The sequence below is a fragment of the Notamacropus eugenii genome, chromosome 1, assembly GCF_028372415.1.
Source record: "Notamacropus eugenii isolate mMacEug1 chromosome 1, mMacEug1.pri_v2, whole genome shotgun sequence".
Taxonomy (NCBI): Eukaryota; Metazoa; Chordata; class Mammalia; order Diprotodontia; family Macropodidae; genus Notamacropus; species Notamacropus eugenii.
This window is the reverse complement of record NC_092872.1, coordinates 432,242,051-432,258,531: the sequence shown is the minus strand read 5'-3', so window position 1 is coordinate 432,258,531 and position 16,481 is coordinate 432,242,051. Positions and strand designations below refer to the sequence as shown.

At 41.5% G+C, this 16,481-nt stretch overlaps 1 protein-coding gene across 1 annotated transcript in view; it reads left to right on the top strand.

Moving 5' to 3' along the window:
* Positions 1–10,204, top strand: part of TCF15 (transcription factor 15) — a 33,048-nt gene extending 22,844 nt beyond the window's left edge. The window contains exon 2 of the mRNA XM_072631683.1: positions 9,965–10,204. Coding sequence (XP_072487784.1) covers positions 9,965–10,048 — 84 coding nt within the window. The 3' untranslated portion in view covers positions 10,049–10,204. The remainder of the gene's footprint in view (positions 1–9,964) is intronic.
* Positions 10,205–16,481: the final 6,277 nt, after the last annotated feature.

The following is a 16,481-nucleotide window of genomic DNA, read 5'->3' as shown; positions in this document are numbered from 1 at the left end:
CCATCTCTGGGAAATGGTTTGAAAAAAACTATTAGGTCAATATAATGGAATGCAATTGTGCAATAATATCATAGTAACAATATTCTAATAATAAAATCAGGCAGCTAGGTGGCTCAATGGATAAAGTACTGGGCCTGGAGTCAGGAAGACCTGAGTTCAAATCCAGCCTCAGACACTTATTAGCTTGTGACCCTGGGCAAGTCACTTATCCCTATTTGCCTTATTCCACTGGAGAAGGCAAACCATTCCACTATCTTTGCCAAGAAAACGACATGGACAGAATGGTCCACAGGATCGTAAAGAGCCAGACACAACTGAATCAACCCAACAACAACAAATATCAGATAAATACGATGAATCCAGAGGAATTTGGGAAGACTTGTATTTATTAACTTATGCAGAGAGAAATGAGCAGAGCCAAGGAAACAAAATGCCTGATGACTATAGCAAGGTAAAGTAAAAAAGAAAAAAATTGTCACCAAAAGGAAATTAAGAAAAAACCAATGAAAGTTTTGGAAAAGAGAAAACGAAATAAACTTCTTCCTCACACCAGAGAAGTGGGAGACTACTGAGATGTAACATCATCTACTTTCTGATTTTGCTTAATTAATGGAGGAGAGAATGAAGAACCAGCAGAAGAGATGTGCAGGAAGTGTTCAGAGAAGTAGAAAAACCATGAGAGTACTTTGTTAGGGGAGTTGAAAGGGATGAGGACAGAAATGAGGTCATTGGCTGTAGCCATAGTAAGAGAGTAGTACTTTTAGGAGTGTAGAGGGAATGAAAACCAAATGGCAAAGCTTGAGGAGGAAGGAGAGGAAGGGGAAGTTGAGGCTGTGGACAATTTGTTCTAGTAGTTTGGCAGTGAAAGGGAGGAAAGATACAGAATGCGTGAGGGGATGACAGAGCCAAGGCTTGACTAGGAAGAGACCTTGGAAAAGAGAATATAAAACATCAGGGTTGAAAGGGACCTTTTCCCTCTAGTATCCTTACTTCCTTAAATGATATACCAACAAGCTTCAGACCATGCTGCAGAGGAGGAAAGGTTATAAAGCCTACATCAAAATGGACAATGCCCTTATTGTAGGAATCATCAATATTGCCTGAGGGATAAATGACACTAGGCTCCATATTAACTACTTTTTACAGCAGAGATCCAGCAAACATAATTTTTTTTTCCTTTTGAGAGATTTCAGTGAGAAACTAGGTTACAGCTTATGACAACAGATCAAGCTATCTGATCTCACCAAAAGATTTAAACCTAAAATATAGTTCTAAAGAGAAATGATCTTGGAACTTGATATTTGTCACTGTTAAGCACACAGCCTCAATAAGTGACTTCCCCTTCCAGGAGAAATTTGAAAAGGAGTCTTGGCAGCTAGGAGAAAAAATGGATTGATTTATGAGATGCTAAAATAGAAGGAAGATGGATGAGTAATGTCGCACCCACTCTGTGCTCACTCCTACTGCATTGACATGTCAGGTCCCCAGAAAGACAACTATCTATTTCTCTTTTCAAAATTATAGGGGTAAACCTGAGGGTCAGGAGTTTTTAGTACCATTGCTCATGAGCCCCCACTAGTATGCTTCCCACTGATAGCCAAACTTAATTAGCTTTTAGAAAGGGTATTTACTAAGCAGATAAATAATATTTTTTTTCAAAAACATTCCTTCTACACTCTCCCCTTGAACATAAAAGATCCATCCCTAGGAAGAATAGATTCAAACTTCAAATAAAATGTTAGTGAAGCACACAAGTAGGGAATACCAAAGGGGTAACATTTCCAGGTTACTGAAAGTCTTTTCTATCTTTGTATAGTCATCAGTTCTCTTTAGGTGTAGCTCCCTGCTGGTCTCTGAAGGTTAGCATCCTTGCAGAGTCCCAAAACTAGTTGTTCTTTGATGTGTCTTTTGGCTGTCAAAGCAGATACTGTAATCCCAGAGATGTTACTGCCAGCTCTAGTGGAGGCTGCTACTCGGACCAATGAGATCTCCAGGTCTCTCAGTCTTTCAGAGTTCACAGGGTTAGAGCTCGGTAAATTTTTTCTCTGCATACTCAGGTGCCATTTTTAGGGAGACCTACTTGCTTTCTGTATGTCTCTTCCTAATCCCAGTTGGATGTGTTATCTAAATCTAATCTCCCCTGTAGCAAAGGTCTGCAGGGAGGGAAGAGAGATTCTCTTTTCCCTCCAAGATCAATCCTCTAAAATCCTTAGTCCCCAATTTGGAGTTTTCTCCTATTTGACTAATTTTCTCAGACTAGCTATTTTTACATGATATGCTAAGATTCATAACTTTATTTTCTTCAACCAATTCTTACATAGTTCCTGTGTGGCATTTACATGTCTTTATTAAATGACCCAAGGAGATATCTGGGCTTTATGTAACTAATTGGGATAAGGATGGATCCCCACTGTAACAGTCATACACTGTGATACCACTAGCCACCACATTGCTAAAGATTAGTGCATATTCCAACAATATTATTTTGCCTATTAGTTTAATCCTAAATTGCTTCCCTCTGGGATGATTCCCAATTTATTCTGTATATATCTTGTTTGTATAAAGTTGTTTGCATGTGGTTCCCATGCCACATTTTGGATTCTGACTCCCTTGAGAGCAAGGATTGTTCTTGCTTCTCTTTGAATGCCCAGAATGGTACCTGGCACATAGTTCTCTTCTTCCTCAACTCTACCTACTGACTTCTCTGGCTTCCTTTAAGTCCCAGCTAAACTCCTTTCTTTTATAGGAAGCCTTTCCCAGTCCTTCTTTATTTCAGTGCCTTCTCTCTGTTAATTGTTTCCCATTTACCACTATATGGCTTGTTTTGTCTTTGTCTGTTTGCATGTTGTCTCCCCTACACGCTCCTTGAAGGCTCCTGCCTTTTTTTATCTCCAGCACTTAGCACAGTGCCTGGCCCATATTAGGTGATTGATAAATGTTTATTGATTGATCATTGACTCACTGGTGCCAACCTTGCTCTGAATAATCTTTTGTTCTATTATTTTCCTCAAGGCACTATGTCATCTTGGATAGAGATCCAGCTCCTAAGTGAGGAAAATCTAAGCTTCCAGTCCTTCTTTGGACACATACTGGCTGTGAGATTCTGGACAAGTCACTTAACTGCCCAGTGCCGCAAATCTGCATTAGTAAAGGAAGTTTCTTAAAAGGAACTCCCTATTCTGATGAAGTCACAGGTCCATTTTAAAAAAAAAAGATTTTTCTAGTTATCCAGTAATATCTCTAATGAGGATTTCTCTCCATCTGACCCTAACTCCACTTCTTTTATTTTCCTCAGCATCTCTGCCATTCTTCTTGCCCCTGTTCAATTATGCCCCCTTCTCCATGTGGCCTTGCCTGACATCTCAAGTGGTATGTGTCCTTACTTTCCTCCAAACTCCTGTAGTACTTTGTGCCTTTTATCATATTTCATCCTGAACTGTAGTTATTTTTATACCTGTCCTCTCCACTCACTAAATTATAAGTCATTGAGGATAAAGGACAATGTCTTACCTTTGGATTCCACAGAGTAAGAAGCATTTAGTGAAAGTAATAGTAGAAAGAGCACCAGATGTGAAGTGCATCTTGCATTTTCACTTTGCTAGTAAGAATGAAAACTAGACAAATCACTTAACCTCTCCCCTTGCAGTTTCCTTATCTATAAAGTGGGAATGATGATAACACCTCACTCACAGTGTTGTGTATGAAGATCAGATAATACATGTTCAGTGCTCCAAGTGTTAATTGTTATTATTATTAATACCTGCATGGTTGTGGGCAATTTCACTTAAAACCTGTGGACCTCCATTTCCTCCTCTGTAAAATGGGAGGGTTGGACTAGCTGACCCTTGAGGTCCCTTCCAGATCCAGATATATGATTCTCATCCTGCTATGATAATTTTGTCATATATGCATGCATGTACTAGAGCCAGTTTAAACTGATTTTCAAGAGCTGATGTTAAATTTTCCCTATAATCACTTACATCTTGGAAACCAGCAAATGCTACACACAACTGAATTTGTTTTGATGTTTGGTGATTGTTTAAGCTTAAGAAAGTGATGAAGAAATGTTAATAATGTAGATTAAATTAAAAGTGTGTTACACATGCATTTTCCCCCCAGAAAGTAAGTTATTCAACATTTACCAGAACACTTCATTAGATGAGTCTTTTCTGCCTTTTACTTCCTTGAGGAATATCCAGTTTTTCATTTTGCAGAGGGGCAGAGTATGGCCTAGAAAGGGATTTGCCCCAGATCGCACGAGCCACTGGTAGGTCTAGCACTATAATCTAGATGTCCTGACCCCCAGCCCAGTGCTCTCTGTACTACATTGTGAATTCTCATCCGACAAATCCCTGTAGAATGTTATTTGTACCACTTGGCACTGAGCACAATAGACCTGGTGGAATCTCTTACATTGTTCTATATTATTGTCTTAAATATGTGTAATAAGATGAGGTAGTGGAAAGATAGCTGAGTTAGAAGTCAGGACTCCTGCTTAGTTTCTTAACTCTGCTGTGCCATGAGTTAGCTGTGTGATCTTGGCCACTTTAATCTCTCTGGGGCCTCAGTTTCCCCATAGTTCAAATGAGGTGTGAAATAAGGTCTCATTTTGTAATAAATAACCTTTTACTATAAGATTTGTTGGGGCAGCTAGATGGTAAAGTGGATACAGTATAAGCCCTGGAGTCAGGAAGACAAGTCTTCCTGAGTTCAAATCTGGCCTCAGACACTTTTTAGTTATGTGACCCTAGGCAAGCCACTTAGCCCTATTTGCCTTGGTTTCTTCATCTGTAAAATGAATTGGAGAAGGAAATGACAAAGCACTCCATTATCTTTGCCAAGAAAACTCCAAATGGGGTCACAAGGAGTCAGACCCAATTGAAATGACTGAATAACAAAAAAATAAGACTTGTTACTGTTATTTTTAACTTACCATGCCTGAAAATCTTGCTCCTTAGACAGACAGTGAGCAGCCTAAGGGGAAGGAACATGGTCCCCCTCCAAAGCAAAGCTGAGCACAGGACTTGCCACAAAGTAGGTTGTAGGATCATAGATTTCCATCTGGAAATGATCTTAGAGGATATCGAGTACAAGCCTCTCATTTTACAGGTCAGAAAAGGGAGACTCAAGAAGCTAAGTGACTTGCCCAAGGTCACACAGGTAGAAAGTATCAAAGCTCTGATTTGTTGACTGGAACTCAAAGCTAGTTAAATGATTGGAAGAAAAGCTCCTAGCCTAAGAAGACAGAACAAAATCCTGATAGGAGGCAATGTCTATGAACTCTTTCCTCTCAAATGCTTCTCCCTAGAGAGTGACTTGTGCTAATCATTCATTCGACAAACATTTATTAATTGCCTACTTTATATAGCAGTACTCTGTGTTTGGTGTTGTCAGAGATTTTTTTATAAAATGAAATAAGAAACATTCCTGCTTTCAAGAAGTTTGTAGTATAATTAGGGGGTAAGGATGCAAAGGGAGTTTATAATCCTACAAGCCAATGTTTGTGCACTTGACATTCTACTGGTCCTGACTAGGGGTTGTCTATCCTGACCTACTGAGCTTTCTTTCCCTCCTTACCTCTTCTGATCAGGTCAGGCTCCTTTCTGGCCTGCATACATTCCTGCTTTCCAGCTACACTCTTTCTTATTGTTTTATCTCCTGTCTTCCCATCCATTTTTCAGCTTCTTCTCCCAACCTAAGCCCATTTTTTGGTCCCCAAGGCACCCCTCTCTTACCTCAGTGAATGTATGAATAAAAGACTAGTAGAATTATCCTTCACCCGGGAGGCTTTTATTCCTCACCCCAAAAAATCAGCGCAACCAGAATAAAAAGGGAAACAGTAGATTGGGGGTAAAATTTTTGCATCAAATAGCACTGACAAGGGTCAGATTTCCAAGATATGTAAAGAACTGATATAAACATATGGGAACAAAAGCCATTTTGTCAATAGATAAGTTCTCAAAGAATATAAGTGAACAGTTCTCAAAAAGAAGAAATGCAAACTATTAACAACCATATGAAAGACTTTGAAATCACTAATAATAAGATGACAAAAAGTGAGAATAGTCAAGGTTGGAGGAGTTATGGTAAGACAAGCACACTAATACTCTGTTGATAGAGCTGTCAATTGGTCCAACTATTTTAGAATAATGCTAATGTCCATACCTTTTGATCCCAAAGATCCCCTCCACTGAGTGTATACGAGGTCAGAGACATAAAGTAACATGTCATATACACCAAAATGTTCAAAATATTCTTGTGGTAGCCCAAAATTGTAAACAAAATAGAAACCTGTCATTCAGAGAATAGCTTAGCCTCATGCAGTGGAATATTACTGCTCTGTAAGAAATGATAAATATGAAGAACACAGAGGAATTTATCTGGTACAAAGTGCAATAAAGCAGAACCAGGAAAACTGTACACAATGAGTATAATGACATAAATGGAAAGAACAACAACAAAAATAAAAACTGACTGCTCTGTAATTATTGACCAAACTTGACCCTGACAAAGAGATATGGGAACGGACCTTCCTCCATTCTCTGCTGAAATGGGAAACTATGGGCATGGAAGAAAGCATGTAATGGCAGGCATGGTGAATGTGCTAGTTTTGAGCTGAACTTCCCCCCCTTTTTTTTTAATTCTTTGTTATAAGAATTGAAGTCTTTTTGGGGTTATGGCTCTTTTGCAGGGGAGAACTATTGGAAAATAAAAGATTTCAATAAAAATTTGAAAAAGAGAAAGGACTATCCCTCTTAGAGTAGAAAAAGCCTCCAATAATAATGGGAGGTAGGGTAGGAATAAGCATTTATATAGTGCCTACGATACACCAGGCACAGTGCAAAGTGCATTTTACAAATATTATCTCATTTGGGCCTCACTACAGCTCTAAGAGGTAGGCGCAATTTTATCCCCATTTGACAGTTGAGGAAACCAAGGCAAAGATTAAGTGACTTGCTCAGGAATACACAAGCTAGTAAGTGTCTGAGATATGATTTGTACTCGGGTCTTCTTGACTCCAGGCACAGCGCTCAAAGTGACTTTTCTAGGGTCATACAACTTCTAGAAAATAAAGGGAGTGGGGATTGTTTTCCTTCTTCTTTGAAATCTTAAAATAATAGAATCTTAATCTCATAGCTGAAAGGGGTCTTACAGGTCAGCCAGTCCATCCTCCCAGCTCAATCTGGAATCACCCTGAAGCCTTGACAGGTGGTCAGCCAGCCTCTGTTTGAATATTATCAATGATGATAAGCTCACTATTTAATTTGAATTGCCGTGCCACTCTCTGTCTTATACACATACATACCCTTCCCTACTTCCTACAACCCTCCTTCCTCTTTTTCCTCCTTTCCCTCCTGTTTCCTTATTTCTTCCACTCCCATGTGGTCCCTCTGGTCTTGCTAGGAACATGTGAACCCCTTGCTCCCCCCTCCCTCAAGTCCCCCACAGTGACAGGGTGTGAAACCAACTGCTTGGGGTGAGCAGCAGGTTAATTTCCTCTGGGAGCTTCCCTCGGAAAACACTAAGACAATGGCCGGCCGGAGGCGGCCTGCGTAAGCCAGCCCCAAGGAGCGGAAGTTGTAATATTAGTATTTAAGCAGCAGTAAATGGGAGGGAAGAGAGCCCCCAAGTCAATTACAGCCATTACTGGCCCCAGTCCCGCCAGGCCAAGCCCTTGGGACCTTTCAGAATCCCAACCTGAAGGTCACCTGAGTTGCTCTTATTAAAAACAGCAACAACGTTGTTCTGTCCCGCAAAAGCAAACAAAGATTGGCAGGCCCCTCTTGCCTCACCCCTGCCCCCCTCCTCCGGTCTCCTCTCACCTTCCCCCAGCGCCTGAGGAATGGCTGACCCTTAGCTGTAAGGAGGTAGGGAAGGAACAGCCCTGGGCTAGCAGTCAGGAGTCTAGGGTTCTAGGGTTCTAGTCTTGGCTCTGCTGAGAACCTGGCATGTGACTTTGGACAAGTCACTCTCTCTAGACCCCAATTTCACCATCTGTAAGAAAAGAAGGTTGAATTAGCTGATCCCTGCTTAAGATTTCTTCCAGCTCCTTAGAACTAACTGGTTCTAAGGTCCTTTCTAGTTCTGACATTCTATGATCCTAAGTAGGTTACCATTTCTCTTTCCTGCCTCTCCAACATTCTGCCCATCCTTCAAGGACCATCTCCCATGGCCTCCCCCATCTCCTTGGGGAAGCCTTCCCAGCCCCCAGAGCTCTCTTCATTGCTACAATCTGTACTGCTCATCCTGTATCAGACAGTATTACTTCATCTTTCTTTTGATGAATGCACCTTTTTTCTCACCAAATGCATGAGCTACTGGAGAACACTTGTTCTGTCTCTCCCAAATTATAAAAAAGAACATGGCCTAGTAAAAAGTAGATGCTAAGTGTTTGTTCATTAATTAACTGGCTGAATTTTGTTTTTAAAAATTGGTCCTGAGAGGCTTGGAAGGGATGAGGAATGGGAATGTGAATTGGAGAGGTGGGGAGTGAGAGAGGAGAAGAAAATCAAGGAAATACCAGGGGAATTGATGAGGAAGATGAAAATATGAAGGAAAATGAAATAAGAGTGAAGTGGGAGAAATGGAGCTGAGCAGATCCCTCTGCTTTGGATTCATGTTCTCTGAGCTGTATCTTCATCATCTGTAAAGCAGAGTGGAGAGGGAAGAGGACTGAATGACTTAGGCATGGAATGAAGCAATGGATAGAATCCTGGACTTGGAGCCAGGAAGACCAGGGCTGAAATCCTGACTCATTATTTACTAGCTGTGTGACCCTTGTCAAGTCATTTAACCTCAGTCTCCTCAACTCTAAAATGAGGTCATAAGGCTAGATAGTCTCTCAGTTCCTTTATGAACCAAGATCTATCATCTTTTCATCTCAAATTTCCCTTGGATCTCTAATAGTCTATGAAATTCTATGACATATGCTCATTCTATAGAGTGTCCAGATAGATCAGGACTCAGACATTTTCATCAAGTTATTTTTATTAACCTGCTTTTTGGATTACAGAGTCACAGACAAAAGATTGTCAGAGCTAGAAGGGACATTAAAACACAAAGCACAATATACCAAGGTTAGACATGACCTTGGAACTTAGAACATAGAGTGTAAGACCCAGAAAAGATCTTAGAATAGAGAACATGAAATGTCAGAGGTTGAAGGGACTTTGGGACTTAAAATTGAAAATACATAGAATATCATAGCTGGAATGGATCTTAGGGAGCATCTAGTTTTCCTCATCTTACAAAGAATGAAATTGAGGCCCAGAAAGGGAGGTGACTTGTCTAGGGTCACACAGTAAATTTCTTCCACATGGTGAGTCAGAAGCCAGATGTTCTGAGTACTAACAGTGCTGTTCCCTCTATGCTACAGCTGCCTCTTTCTTGCAGCTCTCTCTCCACCACGGAGGGAAGTCAAATCTCCAGTTGATTCAACTGTCCCACTCCAGGTTACTCCACTCTTTCTCTTGACCATAGGCATCCTATGGGTCTGTGACTCTGCTTGGGGTGCTCCTGGTCTGCCTGGATATATCAGCAGGGTTGAGACTGGCCCCATGCCCAGGGAACAACACAGGACCAACTTTGAAACCTCCTTCACATGGCTTGATCCTGGCCCTGTTTCCCCTTCTTTGGATGAAGGACTCTAGCCTCTAGCAAAACCCATAATCCCACCATACTTCTAGTGCCCTGGACCTTTTGGGTGTGGTAGTCTCTAAAGTCCTAGACCCACTCCTCCCCCCATCAGGGGTCAGTCGGAATTGGAAGTAAACTACCTCCCCTCTCATTATCCTGCCCCCCCTTTCCGGTCTTTGGAAGGTCTCCCAGGAGGGGACAGGCAGGGGGTTCCGGCCCTGCATTCTGAGAGCTCCCCTGGGCCGGGAGTGGGATTGAGGTTGGGAGTAGGGGGGAGTTAGGCGGGCGGAGGGCGGATCTCTGACCAGCTGCCTTGTTTCCTCCCCAGCTCTTCAGACTCCAGCTTCAAGGGTTCCAGGAAATCCAGGCTGCTTTTTCCCTCCTAGGGCAATGGCCCAGAGGAAGGCTCTAGGGACAGCCTGGGCATTTCTGAACACAGAAGAGGGAAAAGAAGAAAAAGCCACAAAGGACAGAAAATAATAATAATAGCAACAGCTGTGTGACCTTGGGCAAGTCACTTAACTTCTCTGGATTTCAGTTTCCTCATGTGTAAAATAAAGGAGTTGGATTAAATGTTCTCCAAATTCTTTTCACAGTATTTTGTAAGATCCTATTCCTCTGGCGCTCTAGGTTTTGCAAAGGTGCAATTCTCTCCCAATTAGTGCAAATAATGGATCCCATGAAGTCATCTCACTTGAATCGACACTGAATATTTTCACTAGGCTAGAACCAGTTTCCATATTTTATGTAATTATAATTTCCAAAAGTGCAAATTCACATACATGCAATTATTTCACAGGATCCATTATATGAACCAATCAGGATCTACCTGTGCTCTCCTCAAAACTACCCTGTGAAGTAGGTAGTACAAGGATCCCCATTTTACAGATGAGGGAACTGAGGCTCAGAGACGAGAGATGACTTGTTTACTTTTTAAAATAATATTGTATTTCCCCAAATTACATGTGAAAACAATTTTTAGCACTTTAAAAAAAGTTTTGAGTTCCAAATTCTATCCTTTCCTCCTTCTTCTCCCCGTTCCCTGAGATGGCAAGCAATCCGATATAGGTTATACATCACGTAATCATAAAGTAAGCATACATCATACATAATGTAAATATTACATGCAAGCATGTAAAATATATTTCCATATTAGTCCTTTTGTGGAAAAAAAACTTGAAAAAAAAGAAAGGAAGGAAGGAGAGAATGTGAAAAATAATATGCTTCGGTCTGTATTCAGACATCATCAGTTCTCCTCTGGAGGTAGATAGCATTTTTGAAATGACTTAATCACACATAGTAAGTATCAGAGCAGGGATTTGAACACATGTCTTCAGACTCTGAGTCCAGAGCGTTTTTCTCCATGCCTTCCCTCTCCCTTCTTCCTTCTCCAACAATTCTGGAAAACTCAGCCAGGAATATACTTAGGACAACTCTTTCTGAATCAAGGGTTAGATCTCCATCACTCTGGGAGTCAGAAGACTTAAATTAGTTCAGATCTAGCTTTGGCTCAGCCTCTTATTAACTGTGTGATTTGGGGGCATTTGATTTCTCTCTCAGTCTTAATTTCTTCATCTATAAAATGGGGCCAATATTTGTACCACCTACCTGACAAGACCACTGTCAGTGAAGCACTTGATAAACTCTATAGCCCTAGAGAAATGTAGTCTCTTATTCAGCCACAGCTAGATCCACTTGGAGATAAGAAAGCAAGGTAAGCATCCTACTGGCGGACTGCTACCTTGGATACTTACAAATAGTATAACTACAACATGTTAGTCCCCTTCTCTTGAGTCTGTTTTCTCATCTGTAAAATACAGATAATACCTGTAGTGAGAAGTAGCTTTAAGTAATGAATAGAGAGATAAACTAAAAACTAGGAAGACTGGGTTGAAGTCACACACAGCTGTCTGTGTGACCCAGGACAAATACTCTCTGAGTACCCTAGACCAAAGGAGTCAAACTCAGAAAGAAACCGGAGCTACTAATTATGTAGTACAAAAGGATCCTCATAGGCTGTGTATTGACTTAGAAAATCACATATTAACATTATGTCCTATTATATTTTTATTTATTTTGTGAAATATTTCCCAATTACATTTTAATCTGGTTTGGGTCACATTCTCAGAAGTGCTGTTGGCTTCATGTTTGATATCTCTTCTCTAAGTAATTTTCTAAGACTATTAACTGCTGAAAAGTTGAGGGAGTTTTCCCATCTGGGAATTCTCTAAGCCAATGAAATCACAGTTCCTGTCCCTAACCCCAACCCTAATAACTACAGTTCATCTCACAGGGTGGTGAAATTTTTGGCACACGTTAAATAGCCATATATATGTCAATATTGTTATTGTTTTTACTTGGTCCCAAAAGGCAAAACTGCTAACAATGATTGAAAAGTGGCAGAGAGGTAAATTTGACAATAAACAAAAGGAAAAAATTACTAAAAATTGCAGTGGTCCCAAAGTGAAGGAGAGACAGAACATTATAGTCAGAAAGCTACTTTGAAGCCAGGATGACCTGGGCTCAAGTCTTGCCTCTGATATATACTGGCTGTGCTAGATGGAGTACAAATTATAAAACCTCCCCAACTCTCTCTCTGTTTCTTAACAAGAATTTCTGATCTGGGTCATGGAGTTCCCTGAAGCTATAAAGTCACACTTTCAGTCTTTTAAACAACAACTGTTCCATAGCGGAATTGGCTAACTTGGGAGGGAGTGAATTCTTCATCACTGGATATCTTCAAATGGAATAGAGCAGGAGGAGCAAAATGCCCTGAACTGGGAACCAAGACCTGAGTTCAGGGTTCAGTTCTGCTGCTGATAGTCAGGTGACTTTGGGTCTCATCTATAACATAAAGGACTCCAGACTAAAGGTCTCCCTAAGATTCTTTCTAGCATTAACGTTTTGTGTTTTAAGGTCCCTCCTAGCACTGATACTGTCTGGGCATGGGATGGAGGAAAGAGCACTCATTTTTGAATGAACAGGACCTGAATTCAAATCCCACCAGTACTATTAACTACCTCTTCTATAAAATGAGGTGATTGGATAATTGCCAGTATCCCTTCTAGCTTTAGATTTATGAATGGATGTTCTACTAGTTTATGTTATAAGGGCTCTCCCAAAATTATATACTTTGCTCTGTATCCTAAGGACAATGAGGCCTTTCCATCTGATGTGAAACTGAACCCTCCTATATAACTATCTCTCTTATTAGAATATGAACTTCTTGAGAACAAGGATTATTTTCATTTGCGTTCATATTTCAGTCGTTGCTCCAGTGCTTTGTATATAGAAGGCACTTAATAAATTCTTTTTCATTCATTTATTCACTCATGCTTTCAAGAAAATTCCTGCTCAGGGATGGATTAAGTAAATGCCCTCTGAGGTTACTGCCAGGTCTGATATTCTATGATGGAAATATTAGGTGATGCTGTGTTAATGTTGTTTATGATAAATGCCCCTGGATAAATCAGGGCTGGGGGCAGCAGGTAAAAGCTCCATCCCAAGACTGTTGGCATAAACAAAATTCCTTCCTTTGGAAGGAATCACTAAATTCTATCCTTGGCTGGACAGACTTATTTTTTCCACACTCCTTTCACCTTTCTCTCACTAGTGACTCTACAATGCTTTTAAGAATTTCACATGGATCCCATCCCTACCACACTAGGAAAATCAGCATAGGATTTTTCCCGTGGAGTAACAGTGTGTGTGTGTGTGTGTGGGGGGGGGGGTATTAAAGGTGATAGTTTTGGGGGACTACAGCTACTTCTGTAAGGATTGCTCCCCACACAGGCAGGAAGCCCAGAACAGCTTGGGAAGTTATTCATTCAAGGTCACACAGGTAAGTAAGGAGCAGAGCCAGGATCCAAACCCAGGTCTGCTCTGACTCCATGCTCTTTCCCTTAATACTATTCTATCCCCTAACCGTTTCCTGAACTGAACCCTATGAGCAGGTGGAAAGGGATAGTAACACAGGGGAACAAGTTGGAGTCAATAGAAAAGTCAAGTGTAGTTAGGTTCTAAATGGAGGGGGGGGAGAAGGGGAGAGGGGAGGGCAGGCAACGTTTTGGCCTTGTCTACTGCTGTCCCTCTAAGCTTGGTACTCCCCAGCAGCCCTGGGGACCACCCCAGGGGTGGGGACCCACTCCCCACGGGGGCCTATTTTTAGTGGCAGGATCGGGGAGAGTGTGGCAGGAGCCAGGAGTGTGACAATGGGGGGAAGGGGGTGGGCCTGCCGTCCCCACAGCCCAGCGGCCGCCCTGTTTCCTCGATGACCCAGGCCCTCACACAATACTAGGAAAGTGGAGCTGGGGAGCAGCCGGCTGTCAGGGAAGAGGAGGAGGAGGAGGAGGGGCAATTGGAGCAGCAGCAGTGGGCTGACCCCAGCCCAGCCCCGATAATCAGGGAAGGCTCAGGCTGCACTGCCCCTGATGAGCTCTCTGGGTGAGGCCTGCGGACAAGTGGAAAACAGACCGGCAGGAATTGGGGTTGTGCTGCTCCAGTGGCCAGCCCTGCCCTCCCCACTCCCCTTCCTCTCTCCCGGAGAGACGTGAGCTTTCTCGTCTATCAAAAAGGAAAAAAAAAAAAGAAAAAAACAACATGAAGCTCTTTTTTTAGCTCTGGGGCTAGGGCCAGCCCCCCCCCCCCCTTTTCCCTCAGTCCGTGCCCAGGATCATTAGCCTGTCCTCCCCTACAATGTAGTCCTCCTTCCACCCAATGAGCTAAAACAAAGGGGTTTTCTCAGGCCGTGCAAGACACCTGCACACACCCTATGGGACTGAAAGGCCCTGGTCCCTTTGTTGAAGCCTATATGCAGTCCTTCCAGACTCCGATTAGTCTCCCCGCGTCTGCTCCTTTAGGTACCAAGCTCCATTTAGCAACATAGATGACTGGAGCTAGAAGGTGTTTAAGGATACAGAGCATGGGGATTAAGGGGGTAGCACCTCAAGATGGTAGCTGAGTCCATGCTGTTCATATGTTGCCCTCTTATCTGTGCTATGGGAATTAAGATCTTTCACAGAGGTGGCGGTGGGGGTAGAAATTAGGAGTTTAAGGAGGGTTGGATTGTTCATCATGACAGTCAGCAACAGTTCCAAAGAGTAGGAGCTGTACCCTTCTTTGAATTTTTATCTTCAGCTCCTAGCCCGTGCCTAACACATATGTAGACACTTAATTGATTCACTGACTGATTGATAAGTGATACTTGTCCCATTTCCCTCTCCCTCATCCACTCCCAGATGCTAAAGCAGAGGTTCCCAAACTTATTTGGCCTACTGCCGGCTTTTCAAAAAAAATTACTCAGCGCCCCTGGAAATCTACTTTCTTTAACACTTTAGTGTTTTTCTTGTCATTTCATTTCATAATAAAATATCTTTTAAATGACTCATCTTAAATTTAATTGTAAATTTGTGGGGGTTTTCCTTCATTGAAATTTTGATAATGCAATACATAACCCTATATTGTAAACGTAAACACACGTATTCCTGTCTATGTGTGCTGGACTTCCCAGCAATTCCACTCACCTGTCAACACTTACTTGTTAAGATTTGTCAGCAAACTTGACTGCTGATTGGTTACAACTTGTATTTTGTGCATTTATTTGGAAAATAATGTAATCACTAAGACTTTGACTCTGTTATATAATAGATGAAACATGTATGAATGATTTTGCCTCCTGGAGCATAAATATTGGGAAGCTAAAGCCTTCTCTGCTAAAGCTTTCTCCTCTAAGGTTGCTTTCCATCTATTCTCAGAGGCCACAAGGTGGTTCAGTAGATAGAGTGTCAAGCCTGGACTCAGGACTGAAATTCAAATCTCACCTCAGATACTCCCTTGCTGTGTGACTGTGGACTAGTCACTTAAATCTCTGCTTGCCTCAGTTTTGTCAACTGTAAAATTGGGATAATAGCATCCACTTCTCAGGGTTTTTGTGAGGTTCAAATAATTTTTGTAAGAGCTTAGCACAGTGATAGGCACATGGTAGGCTTTTAATAAATGCTTTCTTACTACTGTACATGTCATATGTATAACTATTAACTTACATGTTGCTTCCTCATTAGAGTGTGAACTCCTTGAAAGGAGGTGCGTTTTCTTTACAACCCCAGCGCTCAGCACAATACTTGGCACATAATAAAACCTTAAATACTTGTAGATGGACTGACTGATTGTACTCATCCCCAGTCTCTCATCTCTGTTTCCCCACATGCTCAAACTCATTAAGGAGATCTCTCCACAAGGAGAAATGTCCCATCTTTGAGAGTGGGGGCTCCTTCCTCCCACTGAGCAAGACTGACCCAGAGAGGAATTTGGGACATTTTATATGAGCACTGCACATGTCGTGTCTTCCAATAATTAGCTATTTATAGCCAATTTTTATAGCACTTTGAGGTTTACATATATTATCTCATTGGATCCTCACAAAAACCTTGTGAGGTGGGTGCTAATCATTTCCATTTTGTAGATGAAGAAACTAAGACTCAGAGCAGATAAGTGGATTATTGATATTCAGTAATTTTATCAATTATGTCTGACACTTTGTGACCCCATTTGGGGTTTTCTTGGCAATGACACTGGAGTATTTTGCCATTTCCTTCTCCTGCTCATTTTATAGATGAGGAAACAAAGGCAAACAGGATTAAGTGACTTGCCCAAAGTCACACAGCTAGAAGTGTCTGAGACCAGATTTGAATTCAGGAAAATGTCTTAAGTAATATTTGAATTCCTAAATCTAGTATTCTATCTACTATGCCACATAGTATAACATAAGTTCCTTGAAATTAGAAACTGTTTCCCTTTTATCTCTATATACTCAATTTTTTAGAGAGAATGTTGGAGCTAAATCGACC